We start from the raw sequence: 20,019 nt of genomic DNA on the forward strand, positions 1-20,019 counted from the left end.
ACACAGTGCCCCATTGATTGTCCTCCTTCCACCAGGTATCTGAGATGTCTATTATATCTACCTCTTCATTTAGTGCTATATACTCCAACTCTCCCATCTTATTTTTTGTTTCTAGCATTTGTATATAGACACTTTAAATTGTGTTTTTTTTCTAGCATCTACAAGTTCCTTTGAAGTTGACGGGGATAATTTGCATCCTTTATTCTGTTCTCCCATTAAACACTCCTGGCTTTCTTTCCCCATTATCTTCTCTATTGGAATTACCTAAAGATCCTGTTTCAATAGTATTCTTCGAGGATACTCCACACCAAACTATGTGCTCCTGGGCGACTTGGCAATTGCAAACCTTGTCACACAAACAGTGGTTCTCTCATCTTAAATTTTGTTCTTCAGTGAATATAGCCTATAAGAACAGTGAAGTTTCCTTTGTTTGTTGAACTGGTTACTGATCTCCAGCCAAACAGTGATGAGTTAGGTTACTTTGAAATGGAGATTAAACTGAAGCTGATTGCAATTCTTGGTGAAAAGACATATGTCTTTACCATAACAGACTGCTGGTCATCCCATTGAAAATTTAATATTGAGTTGACTGTCCACTGGATTGGTAGTTTTTAGAGAGGAAGTCTGCTTGTCTGGCCTTAAGACTGAAGGGTTCCCACATATTTGACGTTCTTGCATCAGTTCTTGAAAATATTCAGTTTGCCATCAGATGAAAACTTGACAACAATGATTACAACTTTTAAAAAGCCTTCTCTGTAATTGGACAGCATGACGATGGTAGTGAAGATGAAGATAAGTACATATAAGTATTGCCATACTTCACTGGGACAGACTGAAGGTCCATCAAGCCCAGCATCCTGTTTCCAACAGTGGCCAATCCAGGTCACAAGTACCTGGCAAGATCCCAAAACAGTACATTTTATGCTCCGTATCCTAGAAATAAGCAGTGGATTTTCCCCAACTCCATTTTAATAATGGCTTATGGACTTTTCTTTTAGGAAGCTATCCAAACCTTTCTTAAATCGAGCTAAGCTAACTGCTTTTACTACATTCTCTGACAACGAATTCCAGAGTTTAATTACACGTTGAGTGAAGAAATATTTTCTCCGATTCATTTTAAATTTCCTACTTTGTAGCCTAATTGCGTGCCTCCTAGTCCTAGTATTTTTGAAAAGAGTAAACAAGCGATTCACGTCCACCCATTCCACTCCTCATTAGTTTATAGACGTCTATTATATCTCCCCTCAGCCATATTTTCTCCAAGCTGAAGAGCCTAGCCGCTTTACCTTTTCCTCATAGGGAAGTCATCCCATCCCCTTTATCATTTTTATTGCCCTTCTCCGTACCTTTTCTAATTCCACTATATCTTTTTTGAGATGCAGTGACCAGAATTGAACACAATATTCGAGGTGCGGTTGCACCATGGAGCGATACAAAGGCATTATAACATCCTCATTTTTGTTTTCCATTCCTTTCCTAATAATACCTAACATTCTATTTGCTTTCTTAGCTGCCGCCGCACACTGAGCAGAGGGTTTCAACGTATCACTGCAAGTATGAATTACACAGCAATACTAATGCAGATGATAAAGTATATTTGGCTGTATAGAAGTCAAGTGTTTCAGACAGATTCCCTAGATCAATACCTGCAGACCCCGTCAGAAGACATCACTAATATTGCGGCCTGGCCTAATTTGAAGGAATCCACTTCCTTCTAGATGTAATCAGTGGCGTTCCTAGGGGGGCTGACACCCGGGGCAGATCGCTGATGCGCCCTGCCCCCCAGGTGCAGCACCCCCCGGAACAGCGCGACGCCCCCTCTGGCAAAAGAACCCCCGATCCCCCGGTGAAAGAACCCCCCGGGGTGCACGCCGCTGGGGGGGGAGTCGCGTGCCTGACGGCTCTTCGTTTTCATGCTCCCTCTGCCCCGGTACAAGAAGTAACCTGTTCCGGGGCAAAGGGAGCATGAAAACCAAGAGCCGACAGGCGCGTGGCACCCCCCCAGCAGCGTGCACCCAGGGCGGACCGCCCCGCCCCCCCCCCCCTTGGTACGCCACTGGATGTAATTGTTGAACACCTTTTTAGCTGTGCTGGATTAATAACTCACAAGCACACTCGCATGAGTAACAGTCATCTTCAAAAGTTAGCTTTACTGAAAACAAAGTGGATTGAATTGTAGAGCAATAAAATTGTTGGGATAAAAACGTTAACAATAGTTGCATTCATTGTAGTTATGGTATTTGTACTTTTGACTCAAAAAGTGTTAGATTAGGCAATAACTTTTTTACTTTCACTTAAGTACATTTTTAATGTGTTCTTCACTGTACTTTTACTTAAGTATTAAAATATACATTTATTTTTACATTTACTTAAGTACTTTGACCTAGTACTTTGAACAACACTGCCAAAATTGCAGATATAGACATTTAAGTTGTGAATAATCAATATGCATATATTCCTCTGTTCAGTTTTTCAACGTGTATCTTTGTAACATGGCTGCTCCCCCTGCAAACACCGGCAAATACATAGGCACCCATTATAAGAGGCTTGGGGAGGCTAAGCCTCCCCAGCCCAACCGCTGCCCCCACCCCGCGAGCTGCAGGCTTCCCCGCTCCTCAGCCAGGTCGCCAATCATCTCCCGTCTGCCCTCAGATGCCCGATAGCCCTCGTTCCCTTCCTGCCCTCACCCTACCTTTAAATATTGTAATTTTCCTCGAGCGGGTGGCGCATTGCAAGCAGCAGCAGGCTCCAGCCTTCCCTCGCATGGCTCCGCCCTCTTCTGACGTATTTCCTGTTTCCGCAAGGGCAGAACCATGCGAGGGAAGGCTGGAGCCTGCTGCTGCTTGCAATGCGCCGCGCCGCCGCCCGCTCGAGGAAAATTACAATATTTTAAGGTAGGGCATTATGGATGATCTACTGATGTGATGAGAGCACCAGTTTCTAGATGACAGGGTTCCATCTCCCCCCGGGTGACCACGTCTTATCGTTTCCCAGTGCATCACGCTGTGATTAGATCACTATCTTGTTCTCTTTCCTTCAGTTAGCTGCCGGAATTCAATGGAGTGCTGAGAAAAGTGACCTATTCCCCATGGAGACTGCTGTTGTGTTTAGAGGTGCTTTGAAGGGACCTAGTTTGATGAAAAATGTAATATTAATCCATGTTATGATTAGTCAAATTGCAAAAGAGTGCTCTGAAAGGCCCGCAGCGCTTCGTCTTCACTTCCCAGGTTGTAATCGCTACTGGAGCTAAAGGGATTACTGGAAACCTTTTGCTGGGGCTGTGGGGGTTTCTTGTAGAAACATCGCTCCGATGACAATAGAGAGAATGAGCTCCAGAAGGAAGCTGTCTTTGGCGATGCAAGTACTATGGTGAGCTTCAGCAGTGAATTTGAGAAACTGGGATCATGCTCCACATACCCTGGCTTAGGAGTGAGGTTCATTACTGTCATGAATTAGGGTGTTTTGTGGCTCTACACATATCATGATATTATGATCCCTTGTTTCATATTGTTGACGGTCTGCATTTTCCGTATGGGTGGTATATTGGTATATTAGGTTCTGCCCAGTGTAATATTTATGGTACAGTAAGGTTCTGAGTGTGTTTTTGGACAAAGTTGTGCATAGTGTTTTGCAGTTGAGCGATTGTGGTTAGTATATGCTTTGAGCAACCACTTTATTCTTTGACATATGATGCATATTTAATATCTAAATTTAATAAAAGGTATTAATTGTGACATTTTTATTTATTTATTTTTTCTGTGTGTTATCAGACAATTATGGATTTAAGCTCCACCCCTAACCCTCCCCCAACCCCGCCCCCTTTAGCCTCCCCAAACAGTTGGGCCACCGACCGCCTATGGGCAAATACACATGCAATCCTGCATATAATTTAGAAACCCCTCTGGGCTAGATTCTATATATGGCGCCTGAAAATTCCACACTGAAAAAATACACCTAGGCGTATTTTTTAAGTACGCCTACATTTTATAGAATAGGCTTCAATTTCCACACGGTCTATAATGCTGAGGGCTTCTCCACGCGACCAAATATAGTTGTATCCATTTATACCATGTTTTACTTGGTGAAAATCCCATCACCTAAATTAGGAGTAGAGCAGGTATATTCTATAATGGTATGTATAGATTATAGAAACACCCATGTCCTGCCCAAGGCCACACCTCCTTTTCAACTATGAGACTTAGAGTTTAGGTGCACCACATTACAGAACACGCTTAGCAAGTTGTGTGTGTAAATCATAATTAATGCCAATTACTGCTGATAATTGCAGATAGCTAGTTAACCATTTAAGTTATATGCATTGTTATAGAATACGCTATGATTTCATTGCGGAAATTAAGGCGCCATATAGAGAATCCCGAGGTATATGTCAGCAGATCCTTTTCTACAGTACTTGTGGAATTGTACTTGTCCCTACCTGGATCTATCAATTCCTTTTTTTATTTTATTTATTTATCATTTTACTTAATTACATTCACATTTATCACATAAATGTAAGGAAATATAGAAATTAATATAAAAAGGAAAACATTTTCTCTCAACAATATATATTTACATAATTGTCCACAATTGGAAGATCCAAGATCAGGAAAACAATCTTAAAGAAAATAAGAAAACCTCAAAACGGTTAATCTTACACTTCACATTTTCTGAGGGAGGAAGGTTAATCGGTTATTGCAGCCGGTACAGTGGTAACTAAAGGAAGTTGCTGCAGAGGATTCTTCATCTGTTTCCACAAACTCTTATAATTTCTTAGGTTCAAACAAATAAGTAATAAGGAAATAAAACACTTACAAGGGAATCGCGCTAGGAAGGTCCCACCTAGGGCAATGATTCCTGGCTTAAAAGCCAAGCCCTCACACCTCCCAGTCTGCGATTCCCTTGATGTGTCAGGAAATATATGCATCTTTGAACCCAAAAAACTATCAACCATGTATCGGAAATACAATTTCAAATCATTGTTCCTATCTAAATCAAACTGGATCTATCAATTCCAATTTCTGTGTTCTATCTAAAAGAGGCCTATGCATGTTCTCTTCTCTTTCTCAGCCTTTGTCTGCATCTAGATGAGATTGTAGAAGGGTAGAAGTGCATTCCCAGAATGGGGACTGAGCCTCATCAGTGTGGCATATTATTGGATTGATTGACCAAGGGGGTATGAAGGTGTGCATATGGAGGTTGTTTCACTGCATTTTGTTTTAGGAGGGTTCTGTTTATGTTTTGAGGGGCTTTTCATTTTATTTCAGGTCAGGTTGAGTTTTAGTGTGTGCTATGACAGACAATGCACAGTAAAAATAAATTTAAAAAAATGAAGTGAGTTGTTTTTGTTTAATTTTGAAACAAAACAAAATGGACCAAGTTTGTTTTATTCATTTCAAAATGTGTCCCACACTAGTAGGCTGTAATTTGCAAGGAACACAAACACTTCTGCAATTATATGTCATTGCAAAAACTTGGTGGCAGAATTTCAGCAACAGTCCCTTGCATAAACCTACATTTACCAGTGGCACCCAATGGCTCAAAAGGCAGGGCACTGTTTCCCCCCCTCCTCCCCATCCAGGCAGACTCTCAATCCAAGGTCAGCCTGCAGCCTGAAAGAGGGGTCCTTTTCCCAAGCTGCAGTAAGCGCTAGCATGTGCTTACCACAACTTAAAATAATGATCATTTTTTTATCAAGAACGCTGTGCTTTATGTATTTTGCTGTATGTACACGAAATTGTGAACACTGCTATTCATATTCATTCATACCGATTTGTCGACTCCTGAGGCAGACGCCGCTGCACCGAAAGCGCAGATCTGTTTCAAGTCTGGACAATAAAATTATTTACTCAACCCTTGTGCTGGAATTAGATTGGTCCTCCCCTATTCTTTCTTTTTCCTGTAGTTTTCACTTAGGGAGTTCCATTCTTATTGCAAAGCACAATCATGTAACCCGGCTGTATGACTGGTGAACCGCTGTGTTCCGAGAATCCTCTGATCTTACTAAGGCAGAAATTATTTGTGAAGTCAGCAGCAGAACCCATCGCATAAATGCTTTTAAAAAATCTGCACAAGTGCTACAGATAAATTTAACTGTTCTGTATGTAAAACAATCAAATCTATCCATCTGGAAAAGGGATATGGTTTGGGGTCAGTGTGAGTGTTGGCAAAAATGTTATACATTTAGGGTTACATTCAATATATGGTGCCAAAAACATCAGTGCTGAAATTTAATGCACATAGGCATATTCTATAAACGTCACGTAAAGTAGGCACAGTTTATAGAACACACTTAAGTTAGGCGCAGTTTACAGAATATTTCAAAGTGCTTGATCCGGTGACTAAATTTAAGCGCAGCCATTTACGCAAAGTAAAACTTGGTGTAAATGCCCACACCTAATTTATATGTGGATTGGGCATATTCTATAACAGTAAATTGCCCATGGCCATGCCCCTTTTTCACATCCAAGTCTTAGAATTTATGTGCATCGCTTTTTAGAATACGTTTAGCAAGTTGCGTGTAAATTCCAATTAATGCCAATAATTGCTTGTTAAGTCACTAATTATTGGTGCTGATTGGCTTGTTATTCAATTAAGTTGTGCACGGAATACAGTATATGCATGGCTATCTATGCACAACTTATGGTGCCGTGTATAGAATCCGGGGTTTAAGGTGGAATTCAGTAAATGGCACCCAAAGTTAGGCACTGGGGAAATCCAAGCTAAGCTAGTATTCTATAAAGGGCACTCAGTGTGGCACGCTCTTTATAGAATACTAGCTTAGCGAGAATTTTAAGCCTAATTTTGGGCGCCTGCATTTATACCTGCAAAACCTGCTGTAAATGCTGGCACCCAATTTATGACACTTGGGAGCACAATTGATAGTATTCTATAACATTGCGCCTAACATCTGGGAACGCCCCTTGATTCACCCATGCCCCTCCCAGATCTGCATCCCTTTAGAGTGGCATGCTATAAAATCAGATGCACATATTATAGAACAGAGTGCAGGGCAAATCTGCACCTAAATCCTAATTAATGCCAATCAGTGCCAATAATTGATTATCACCTGATTAACTAATTAGTTAAGGTGCCCTTTATAGAATTTGAAGGAAATTGAATGCATGCCAACATGCACACCCCCCATTCCCCCCTTCCCCCTGTCTTTCTACAAATGTGCAGAGAAAAAAATTTTGGTTTATATTCAGTCCATTTTCAGAAGTTTTTCCTGATTTTTCAGACATTTTTTCTAGTTTGTTTCATACACTTATGCCAATAAAAAAATTGAATGCATGTTAGAACGTTGTAGGTTAATACACATTAATTTGATTTAACACACACTAAATTTTTATGGCATGCTAACAAAGGGTCAAATTCTATATATGGCGGCCTAAAAATCGGTGCTGAAAAACCATGCGGTTAGCATGATTCTATAAACTATACCTAGAGTTAAGCGCAGTTTATAGAATGTGTTGACGCACCATTTTTGTGACTAAAATATAGGCACACCCATTTAGGCCACCTAAAACGAGGCCTAAATACCTGTACCTAAGTTAGACGCAGGTTGGGTGTATTCCATAATAGTGCACATAGTTTTTAAAATGCCCATAATCTGCCAATTCCACGCCCATGGCCATGCCCCCTTTTCGACTGCACGCATTAGAATTTACCCACATCATGTTGTAAAATACGCCTAAAAAGTTGTGCATGTAAATTCTAATTAAAGCCAATTAGTACTGCTAATTGGTTGTTAAGTACTGATTATTAGTGCTGATTGGCTTGTTAATGAAGTTGTATGCACAATTTGGCCATGCGGCAAAATTAACGCACACACGTTAAGGCGCCATATATAGAATTTGAGGGAAATTGAATGTGTACCAACATGTACACCCCCCCAATCCCCCCATTTTCCCCTACCCCCCCCCCCCCCCCCCCCCGTAAGGCACATCCCTATCCTCTTTCCTCTAAGCCGGATGCTTAGTTCATTATATTTTACTTTACAGAGGTCATGTGGGATCTTTTATGCAGATATCTGTGTTTTTTGTGTTGTTCTGTTTAATGTTTTCTTCAGAAAATGCAGCCCAGAGCGAACTGCGGGATCTTCTTTCAGAGTTCAACCTTCTGAAACAGGTCAATCATCCGCACGTCATCAAACTATATGGAGCTTGCAGTCAGGATGGTAAGTTTCTCCATGTCATTAAAACAGAGGGAGTCAGCGAGTAAAAGAGAAGCTTTACATAATGTCGCAACACTCCAAAATTAAAAGGGCTACCTAACCTGGAACTGAGAATAACTTTTCACATGGAGAGATTAATCTTGGAATTGATCTCTGACTCTATAGATTAGGAATCCACAGTTTGAGTCAAGTCTATAAATTGGTGCCTCAAGTTAGACACACCAGTGCCATGAGCTGAACACCAATTCTATAATGTTAGTGTAAGTAGGCACTGGTGCATCTACATTTATGTGTGACCATTTATGTCAGGTGTAAATGGGTGCACTTCAGTACACCATGCAACATGCATAACTTATAAAAGTTATAAATTACATACATATGGTAGAGACACACCTATGTCCTTCCCTGCTCCACTCATGTATACATCTCCCTTGCAGTTACGTGCTAAAGGCACTTAAATGCTACCTTATAGAATAGCATGTTGTGCCATTATCCCCTGGATTCTATATAATGTGGCTTAAGTTGCGTGCGCAAATCCAGTCATATTCTGGATTTGCACACACAACTTAATTAGCTAACAAGTCAACCAGTGCTGATAATTGCCAATTAATAAAATATTGACACTAATTGGCATTGGTTAGAATTTACATGTACAACTATCTAAGCGTATTCTGTAAAGTGATTCGCATAATTGTAAGGCCCATAGCTGTAAAGGGGCGTGGCCATGGGCATGGAATGAGCAGGTCATTGGCATTTCTATAATCTATGCATGTTGTTATAGAATACACCTTATCCGCACCTAATTTAGGCATCGGCATTTACAGCAAGTTTTACTTGGTGTAACTGCCTGTGACTGATGGATGGGCACTTGGCTTATTCTATAAATCACACATAAATTTAGGCATGTTCTATAAAGTCCACCTAAAATTAGGAGTACTTTATAGAATATACCTTGGTGTATTTTTTGTGCTGATTTTGTTTGGTACCGTATATAGAATCTAGCCTTATGTGCATAGGTGCCCGTTCATTCAGTGTGTGTAACTGCTGGCACACAGTTATGGAATTTGCCATGTTTGTAACCTAGTAGTTAAAGCAACTGGCTGAAAACCAGTCAAGTTGCACTTCAAATCCTGCTGAGGCTCCTTCTGACCTTGGGTGAGTCATTTCACCTCTCTTGTCCCCAATTCAAACACCAGGCTAGATTTACTAACCCACATTGCATCTAACATGCATCTTTAGAAAATAGGCCCACTGACATTAATTAGGTTGATATTTAATGCATGTTCCATCACATTAATTTGTACTTACAGATGTTAAAAACTTCACGTGTTAGTAAACCTAACCCTTGGATTTGAAAGAGAAATTCCAATTTGTCCGGTAACCTTATGTGGTTAAGTGCTAACTACACCCTAACTTCACCCCTGATAACCCACAACATATTTGGATTTGGCTTAGGGAGTTAGCAGCACTATCTGATTATACGCCACTGAATATGGATGGATAGGCTGCACAGGTGACTTAACCAGGCAGGAGCCTCTTTTGCCTGGTTACATCACATTGAATATTGGCCCCTTAATTTCTCAGGCGTCTCTCATGTGGGATTTTGTCAAACAACTTCTGAAAATCCAAATTTGCTGTAATAGCTGGCTCTTATCAATTTGTTTGCTTCTAGTTGCCTTCATTTTTTTTGAAAGACTTGCCATTGCTGAACCCATACTGACTCATTTCCATTAAACTGTGTCTATCTGTATGGTCAATAATTTTGTTTTTAGTATAGTTTCAACCATTTTGACCTACACTGGTGTCTTGATCACCAGTCTACAGTTCCTGGATCACACATGGATCCCTTTTAAAAACTGGTATTATGTTGGCCACCCTCTAATCCTCGGGTATCATGGCTATTTTGAATGATAAGTTAAATATAGTAATCTGGAGTAACAGGTTACCAATTTCATGTTCGAGCTCTGTCAGGACTCTGGAGAGAACATCGTCTAATCCTGGCAATTTGTTCTCTTGAGTTTGTAAATTTGATCTACTTGATCTTCAAGACTTTCACTGACATGCTTTAGTTGCTCCAAATCAAAGCCATCCAAAAAGGTTTTGGGGTGGGTCTGACCCCAACATGCTCATATGAGAATTGTTCCATCCCCTTGATTGTTTCAGTCACCCTTCTCTATACCTTTTCAAGTAAAAAGATGCTGCCAGAAACTGAAACTATCTAAACTATCTTCTGTTTTATCAATGTTTTTATTAAATTACTTACCACCAACCTCAGACTAAACTGGCCTGTAGTTCTCAGCCTCCTCCTTATTTCCTCTTATAAGGAAAGGAACCATACTTGCCAATCTCCAGTCCTCTGGGACCATTCCCAATTCTAAAGAAGTGCTGAAACGATGAGACAGCAGAGCTGCCAAAACTTCCCTAAATCCCTTCAATACTATTGGATGAACACCTAGTACCATGATAACTAAGCATGCTCACACTGCTGCTAACAGCCATACTTTAGATGATCAGGCTGGTTCCAGATTTCTTCAGCTGGTGGGGCTTGGAGATCCCTGCCAGATAAGGTCATTTTAATTTATGAAGGGGAACTTGGGAATGAAGAGAAGAGAAAAGGGGAGGCAGAAAAAGTTGTATGTCTAGCACCCACCCATGTTCAAAATAGGTCCCCCCCCCCAAAAAAAAATAAATGTTTCTAGCTATGCTACTGCTTTTTACAGATCAGCACACCACTAGACATAGATCACATCTCAGTCAGAAAGCTTTCAAAAAGTGCCAATAAACAGACCAAAGAGACCCATTCACAGCACCAAGTGCATAAGAAATAAAGGCCAAAATGAATCCATGGTAATTATTTTCACAGCAAGAAGTAAATTAATTTGGGGCTAGTATTCAGGGGATGATATCTGCTTAAAGATAACTTCTCAATTTACTGCTGTTCTTCCCAGTGGTTGACTTTTGGAATTGTTTTTCTTTACAGTATTTTTTTTCCTGGTATGATTTCAATTATTGTCCCTTTTTCTTTAATTTTTAGATTGTAACTTCTGCAAATTCTATTAAAAAAATAACATACCCATTTATGTTTACATATATATGTAGTCAACATATATGGTAAAGCTGGACCACCATGAAATATGTGATCCTAAATCTAACTTGAGAATTTATCCCCTTGGTCTTCAGTCCTCAAGGGATGCCCTCAGGGTCTGGGAGTAAAGATCTAAAATTTTATCCAGTTAACTTTTAGGCCAGCCATTTATGCGGTCCTGTTTAACCACATAAAGTTAACCATATAGCATCCCTCATGCCTCTAGACTTTAGCAGCTAAATTTTAACCATACAGATGGTTAAGTTTAACTATTTGCTGGCATGGAATTGTTGAAAAGAAAAAGTTGTGCAGTTAACTCCAAAACTTAACTGCACAACTCTTTTGAATATTGATCTTTATTGTTTTCATTATGGCCTCATGCAGCAAAAACTTGTTCATTGGAAATAAAAATCAATTGCAGTGCGCGAAGGTTACCATATCTTATTTATGACAATTTTTCCTTAAGCATTTAAATTATACTATATAATAATTTATTAGATATTATTATGGACAGAAGGAATATGTTGGGTTGATACTAAAGGCCAACCGAATTTTGGTGTCAATTTTGGTGCTGAAGCTGGCCCGAAATCCACATTTGGCCTTGTTCCAGTTTTGTCTCAAAATGTCGGTGTATTTTCAACTGAATGCTAAGTAGTAGTAGTAGTAACCAAAACTTTTTCATGCTATGTCACATAGCTCTTCTCCTCTTCCCCCCTCGAACCAAAAGAGCTCTTACTTGGTCCTTCCCTTCCCTCTCACGAATAGAAGAAGCCACCAGTCCAGGACCTACCTATAGTCTTTCCCTCTCTCTGGGCCTTCTGTACTACCCTGGTAGTTTAGTGGCTAGTCGGGGCAGGAGCAATCCACAGTTATTCCTGTCCATGCTGCCTCCATAGTCAAAATGGTTACTGCAATTTCCAGTAACAGTGCAGAGACAACATTGGCAGGAGCAATTGTGGATTGTTCCTGCCCTGACTAGCCACTAGACCATCAGGGTAGTATGGTAGGCCTGGAGGTCCTATGGATGGGTCCAGGAGGGACGTTTTTTTCAGTTCTGGGGGGTGGAGTGGGAGAACCAATTGAGGGGGGAGGAGGGAGGGAGTGGTGGCTATTCCCATTTGGGAGCTGGGCTGGTTTCAGCTTTGGTTTCACCAAAACCAAGCAGAGAATTTCACCTGCAGGTTCAGTTTTGGTTGAAATAACAGAAGAAAAACAGTTTCAGTCACCCTCTGGTTAATACATTGAATATGCATGTGTGTCTTTCACCCTTTATCAGGTCCTACAAAAGACACATAGAGGCATATTTTCAAAGCACTTTGGGAGGCTAAGTTCCATAGGTTTCTATGGAACTTTGGGAGGCTAAGTGCTTTGAAAATATGCATAATAGCCTGTTTATCTTACTGATTAAAACAAGTTCCAACAAATTTTTCTAAATTATTTGGATTTTGCTCACACCTTTTTTCAGTAGTAGCTCAACGTGAGTTACATTCAGGTACACTGGGTATTTCTCGGTCACTGGAGGGCTCACAATCTAAGTTTGTACATGAGGCAATGGAAGGACAAGTGGCTTGCCCAAGATCACAAGGAGCAGCAGTGGAAATTGAACTGGCCACATCTGGATATCAAGATCGCCACTCCTCCACTACAATTATATTTTCTGTGTGTAGCCTTTCTTATGCAATGTATATGTCTGTGCTTCATAATAGTCATAACCTTTAATAATTTTGAGTTAGTTCTTCTACAAACCTCATTGTATATTTTATCTTAGGGCCTCTGTATTTAATTGTGGAGTATGCTAAGTATGGCTCCTTGCGCAGTTTCTTAAGAGAGAGTCGGAAGGTGGGCCCCAGCTACATGGGAAGTGAAGGCAATCGAAATTCAAGCTACCTGGACAACCCAGATGAAAGAGCATTAACAATGGGAGACTTAATCTCCTTTGCCTGGCAGATATCCCGAGGCATGCAGTACCTTGCAGAAATGAAGGTATGTAATACTTCATGGAAATAGATTCATTAGGCCTACTACCAAGTTTCAAACTATTAAAGAATATTTATTTAATATCTCTAGGGGGAGGGGTTTCACAGTAGAACAATACTGATTCACATTTCCTTTTCTTGTCTCTCCAAGCTTGTTCATCGTGATTTGGCAGCCAGAAATGTGCTGGTGGCAGAAGGGCGGAAAATGAAAATATCAGATTTTGGTCTTTCCAGAGATGTCTATGAGGAAGATTCTTATGTCAAGAGAAGCAAGGTTAATGACTAGATAAGTGGTCTTTCTCAAGTGATGCCTTGTTTTTAAAGAGATGCTGAAATGAAACCGGTTTATTCCATGAAAATAGGACAATTTTCAAATGATTTTTATATGGGTAAATGTATTTAGGGGCTCATTTTAAAACAGAAAAACATCCAAAAAAGTGACACAAAGCAGCAAATGGATGGGGGGGGGGGGGGTTGCCAAAACATCCAAATCACTATTTTTGAAGCATATTTTAAAAGTTTCTATGCAGTTTATTTCAAGGAGGCGTGTTGGGAGTGGAATTTGGACATTTCCAAAACTTGGACATTTTTCTGCCATAACGGAACAAAGCAAAAATGTCCAGGGCTAAAGGTTAGACGGTTTCATCTAGGTCTGTTTCAATCACAACTAAATCACAAAAAGGTGCCCTAAATGACGACATGATCACTGGAGGGATTAGGGCATGACCTCCCCCCTTACTCCCCAGTGGTTACCAACCACCTCCCACCCCCATAGATGTGAAAGAAACAGTACATATCGAGGGGCATAATGGAACAGAAACGCCTATCTCCATGGGCGTTTATCTCCGAGAACGGGTCCGTGAAGGGGCGGGGCGGATCGTATTTTTTAAAAGAAAAAGACGCCCATGTTTTATTCGTCAAGGTGTGAGCTGGGCGTTTTTGCTTTTCAGCGATAATGGAATATGAAATCGCCCAGCTCAAAAACGAATAAATCCAAGGCATTTGTTCGTGGGAGGGGCCAGGATTCATAGTGCACTGGTCCCCCTCACATGCCAGGACACCAACCGGGCACCCTAGGGGGCACTTTTACAAAAACCAAATAAAAGGTAAAAGAGCTCCCAGGTGCATAGCACCCTTCCCTTGGGTGTTGAGCCCCCCAAATCCCCCTCAAAACCCACTGCCCACAAGTCTACATCATTACTATAGCCCTAAGAGGTGAAGGGGGGCACCTACATGTGGGTACAGTGGGTTTGGGGGGGTTGGACGACTAGTAGCATTAAGCAGCACAATTGTAACAGGTAGGGGGGGGGGATGGGCCTGGGTCCACCTGCCTGACGTCCACTGCACCCCCTAACAACTGCTCCAGGGACCTGCATACTGCTGCTTGGGAGGAGGGTATGACATTTGAGGGTGAAAGTAAAAAGTTGTGAAACATCATTTGTTGTGGTGGGAGGGGGTTAGTGACCACTGGGGGAGTCAGGGGAGGTCATCCCCGACTCCCTCTGGGGGTCATCTGGTCATTTAGGGCACTTTTGGGGGCCTTATTCGTCAAAAAACAGGGTCCAGGAAAAGTGTCCTAAATTCTAGCTCAAAACTGTTCCATTATCGGCGAAGGGCGCCCATCTCTGTTCGCCCGATAACCACGCCCCAGTTCCGCCTTCGACACGCCTTCGATACGCCCCCGTCAACTTTGTCCGCATCCGCGACGGAGTGCAGTTGAAAGCGTCCAAAGTTCGGCTTTCGATTATACCGCTTTATTTGTTTTTGTGAGAAGAACGCCCATCTCCCGATTTAGGTCGGAACTTGGGCGTTATTCTCGTTCGATTATAAGCTGGATCAGCATCTATGACTACTACTACTACTTATGATTTCTATAGCACTACTAGATGTACGCAATGACAACCTCAGATGTAATGGCCAGTCCTATTAGAGCAGAAAGCAAGTCTCTGGAGTAGCCTAGCAGTTGGGGCAGTACACTTTAGAGAAGGGGACCCAGGTCCATATCCCACTCTAACTGGTACAGTTGTGGTGAAATGTTTGAGCTCTCCAAAACCCATCTACTGTAACTACATATAGGTTACAGACATAAGGGCTATTGTAGTGGTGTACAGTTGGGTACAGTAGGTTTTTGGTGTGCTTTGGATAACTGAATATCGCCACATTCAGATAACTTCCCAGACCGCCCTGGCTCTGCTGTGGTGGTCTGGATAATGCCTCTGAATGTCTCAGTAAGCAGCACTGTAATCCAGATAAATGCCTTTGAATTTTCACTCCATAGTTCCCCCTTTAAAATTTCCTTATGCCATTGTTTTCTTTTTAGGGTCGCATACCTGTTAAGTGGATGGCAATAGAGTCCCTATTTGATCACATCTACACAACACAAAGTGATGTGTAAGTTTACATTTTTTACTGAATTTAAGTACAAGTTAATATTCTATTGCTATAGCTTTTAAACATTAAGGGCCAGATTCTATATATGGCGCCTAAAAAATCCATGCAGAAATGATTTCTGACTAAGCGTCTTCTGTCAGCGGCACCTAGATTTAGCCGCGGTATATAAAATACGCTCAGTTGATATTTCAGTGCCTAAATCTACATGCGTCCATTTATACCAACGAAAACCTGGCGTAAATCCCAGGGTGTAGATTTACACACACTAGGCCATATTCTATAACTACACACACACATTTCAGAACACCCACAAAATGCCCATTTCCCCACCCATAAACACGTCTCTTTTGAATTGCGCATTTTAGAATTTAGGCACAGTTCATTATAGAATACGCATAGCGAGTTGTTCACGTACATTCTCATTATTGCCAATTAGTGCTCATTATTGCTGGTTAAGTGCTGTTAAATGCACTGATTAGCTTGTTAAGCCAATTAAGTTACGCAAGTAGATACAGAATATACACGGATTTCCACACAGATCTCTAGGCACGCTATATAGAATCTGGCCTTAAGGAGCCCTTTTACCAAGTTTTGCACTTATCATGCAGTAAAGGTTTTTTTCTCTGTTGTAACTATTGGGGCATGTCCAGCATTTTCCCATAGAATTACTGCACAGCAAAATGTTTTACCATGCAATAAGTATATTAACAGTGACCATGCATGATGTTACCTTGCACTAATTTAAATGAACAGTCCATGTCCATTCCTCATCCAGAATCTGCTCATTTCCAACGCTATAACAGGGTATGCAGTTAGCATGTGAATTAGCATGTGCTGTCATGCCAGCAAGATAAGTTATCATATGTTAATTCACATGCTAACTGCTTAGCACACATTAGTAAAAGGGCCCATAGCAGAAAAGAGCAATTAATGAAGATAAGCAGGTTCACTGAATTGACAAGTAGGCCATGTTTCTACACTTAGTGCCAAATGAATTGAAACTTTTAGTGCTTGCTGGTAAAAGCTAACATTTTTTTATTACATATGCACATATGCATAGGCTGTCGGTGACTCAACTGTTTGGGGAGGCTAAGGTGGGTGGGGTCAAGTTAAAAACCTTAGGGGTCAACACCTATATCAACAGGAAAGTGACAGCAAATGCATTTTTAAGCACAGTACAGAAGAACCCCTACCAGTTGCTTCCCCCTAGTACCTCTGTAACTGATGGTATCATGCACAATGAGTACACTCCAGGGAATTATGTACCAAAAAATGTAAAATAATACAATATACTAAAGAGAATAGTATGTGCAGTACTATGAGCAGGTAGTCTGACACTTGGCTCTTGGTCAGTCCTAGCTCCTCAGTCTAGCTTATTCCTATTGGCCATGTGAACAGTGATGCATTCTAAAATAAAAATAAATTTCTTGTTATTTACCTTTTGTTGTCTGGCCAGTTTTTCTCATTGTGTCAGTCCCAGTCCTTAGTTTCTACTTTCCTTTGTCTTCTCTTAGCTCTCTTCACTGGGTTTTCTCTCTGTCATTTCTCTCTCTCCTGTCATCTTCATTTCCTCTAACACATCTGTCTCCAATATTGATTTTTTTTTCCTATCAGCTTTATTCTATTTATTTTTCCATCTCTCTGTCCAAATTCAATTTCTCACTTTTACTGCATCTACCTACAGCTTTCTCTCTCCTTCAGCCCAGTTCTTCCATTCCCCTTCCTTATATTCTCCGGCCTTTCACTAATTCTATCCTCTCCCCCTCCCATTCAATAGCTTCCCTCTCCCTCCACCTTTCCATGCAGATTTCCCACCTCTACCATTTTCCATCTGGCATCTCCCCATCTTCATCCCTTTCAGCCAGTATTTCTCCTCTGTTCCCTTCAGCATTCCTCCATTCTCCTCATTTCAATGCGGCATCTTCCCCTCTCTTTCTCCACCCTTTCCATGCAGCATTTCTCCCCATCCTTTCCAGCCAGTGTCTTCCTCTCTCTCTATCCCTTTCCTGACAGAATTTCCTCTCTTCCATCTTTCATCCGGCAACTCCCCTCTATTTCCCACTTTTCATGCAGCATATCCCTTTTTCTCTCCACCTTTTATATCCAGTGTTTCTCCCACCTTACTCCCCCCCCCCCTTTTCAGCCAGCATGTCCCTCTGCTCTGTATAGCCTTGTAGCTAGCCTCTTCTTTCTCCAATTCCCCACACACACACAATCTCCCCTCCCCCTTTCTCTTTGCCCTCTTTCAACCAGCACCTCTACTCTCTCTCTCTCTCTCTCTCTGAACTTCCTGCAGACTCTTCTGGTTCTCCTCTAAAGAGCAGCAGCAATTTAAAAAAACAAACTGCGGAACCTCTGCTTTCATAGCTGTGGCTGCCTGCTCTCTGCCAGTCCTTCCCCCTCTGGAACAGGAAATCGATGTTAGAAGGAGTGTGACCAGCAGAGCCGACAGCCAGCCATGCCTATGAAAGCAGGGGCTCCCTCCCTCCTGTTGCCATTTCTGCCTCGCAGCATAGCTGTGTGGGACTGAGTCTGCACGCTGCAGCTACCACTTCTAGCTGACCCCGCCTCCTCTGCTATAACTTCCTCTTTCATTGGAGGTCAGCCGGCAGAGGAGGAGGCAGCAGCTGCAGTGTGCAGAGAGTCACGGTCCCGCACAGCTTTGATTTATAATTAGTATTGTTACTGTAGGAATGGCAGAGGTGGAGACAGGGAAGGAAAACCTCTACAGCCTAAGGCAAGAGGTGAGGTGGGGCGGGGAAAGAGAGGGGCAATATTAGGAAGAAAGCAGCAGGCGTGGAAGATTGGGCTGGGGAGGCTTAGCCTCCCCAAGCCTCTTATACCGGGCGCCTATGCACATATGCTCCTGACCTGCTACAACGCCTTATTTTCTCTTACTTTGTGGCCCTTTTACAGAGGCACAGTAGGCGCTACGCGCCTGCAGCATGCGCCAAAAATGAGACTACTGCCAGGCTAGCGGGCCCCCTGGAGATAATTTTGGATTTGGTGTGCACCCATAACACCTAGATCAATTTTTTTTTTAATTTCCTACCATGCAATGCGTTTCCAGCATTAATTTTAAGTTGATGCGTGCCAACTGGTCACAGTGTGTGTAGCACGAGTCCTTACCGCTAGATCAATGGGTGACAGTAAGGTCACAGGCCGAAAATGGACATGTGCTGGTTTCAAGTTTAGCACACATCCATTTTCCGGCCCCTTAAAAAAGGCCCTTTTTCCTAGACGCAGTAAAAAAATATGACCCGGTGTGTGCCCAAAAGACGCACTCGCACTACTGCAGGCCACTTTTTACTGCGCCTTAGTAAAAGGGCCCCTTCATTTGTCTGCCAAGACCATTGGACGTGCTTTATTTCTGTGCAGAAAAGTGTGTCTTTCTTTCATTTTTCTTTATATGACTTTTCTGCCAAAATCCCCTAGTATTTCCCGTGTTTCCATGTTTTAATTTTGTTTGTATGTATTTTATTATTTTTCTTAGACAGACTGGATGGCCTGTATAGGTCTTTATTGGCCGTCATCTACTATGCCGCTATGTTGGTTGTATTCTTTTGCAGCTTTGGTGTATGTAGCCTACATCAGACAGTTTCCTAACTAGAGAATCAGTTTATAATTTTTCCTGAGCCATTTCATAATTATTTGTACAGTGTGGCTGCACCAGCAGGCCATGTGATCAATTCTCTTCTTATCTTTGAATTACTTCCTAGTAAAAGGAAAATGTTGACATTTGAGTTTGCCTCATCCATTGTTCTCGTGATGTCTAATCTACAGAGATCCAGTCAGAGGACTTTGACAGCAAACTCAAGAAAACAAAGGCTGTCAGTCACCTACAAAACCAACTCTGGTGCTATCAACAGCACTATTCAAGGGAGAGCTGGGAAAAAATTCACCAAGGTCTTCACTCAACACATCAGCCATTGCACAGTCTAAGCATCTAGCACCTCTACTCAGCTTAACGTACAAGTACAAATAGTCTTATATTTCACAACATGCCATTAGATTCGGTGCGGATTCCATCAAAAGAGACCATTCATACATGGGAAGTAACAATAAATAAATCCCCTCTAAATTGCAAGAATATATAATCATTATCTAAAAATAACAGAGGTGAAAAGCTTACATTTCCAAATATGTTTTAATTTAAAAAAGATATCAGATCTGTCTTAACAGTAAAATATTTGCCTGTCTTCCTTAGATTGAAAGGGACAAAATAACAAAATAATAAAAAAAGATGGTTAGCATTTCAGCTCCAAGTATATCCTAAATAAGAATTTCAGATGTTTCTAAAAAAGCAAGTGTTTACCTATTTTCCTTATGTTAAGAGGGACAGAATTCCAGATACTAGTTGCCTGATATGAAAATGTAGAAATATAATTTCTCTT

At 41.4% G+C, this 20,019-nt stretch overlaps 1 protein-coding gene across 1 annotated transcript in view; it reads left to right on the plus strand.

Moving 5' to 3' along the window:
• The window catches only part of RET (ret proto-oncogene), a 157,425-nt gene that overhangs the window by 91,134 nt on the left and 46,272 nt on the right, over positions 1-20,019 (plus strand). Inside the window, exons 13-16 of the mRNA XM_030204979.1 lie at positions 8,069-8,176; positions 13,027-13,241; positions 13,386-13,508; positions 15,555-15,625. Coding sequence (XP_030060839.1) covers positions 8,069-8,176; positions 13,027-13,241; positions 13,386-13,508; positions 15,555-15,625 — 517 coding nt within the window. The remainder of the gene's footprint in view (positions 1-8,068; positions 8,177-13,026; positions 13,242-13,385; positions 13,509-15,554; positions 15,626-20,019) is intronic.

The sequence above is a fragment of the Microcaecilia unicolor genome, chromosome 5 (assembly GCF_901765095.1).
Source record: "Microcaecilia unicolor chromosome 5, aMicUni1.1, whole genome shotgun sequence".
In the NCBI taxonomy this organism is placed as follows: domain Eukaryota; kingdom Metazoa; phylum Chordata; class Amphibia; order Gymnophiona; family Siphonopidae; genus Microcaecilia; species Microcaecilia unicolor.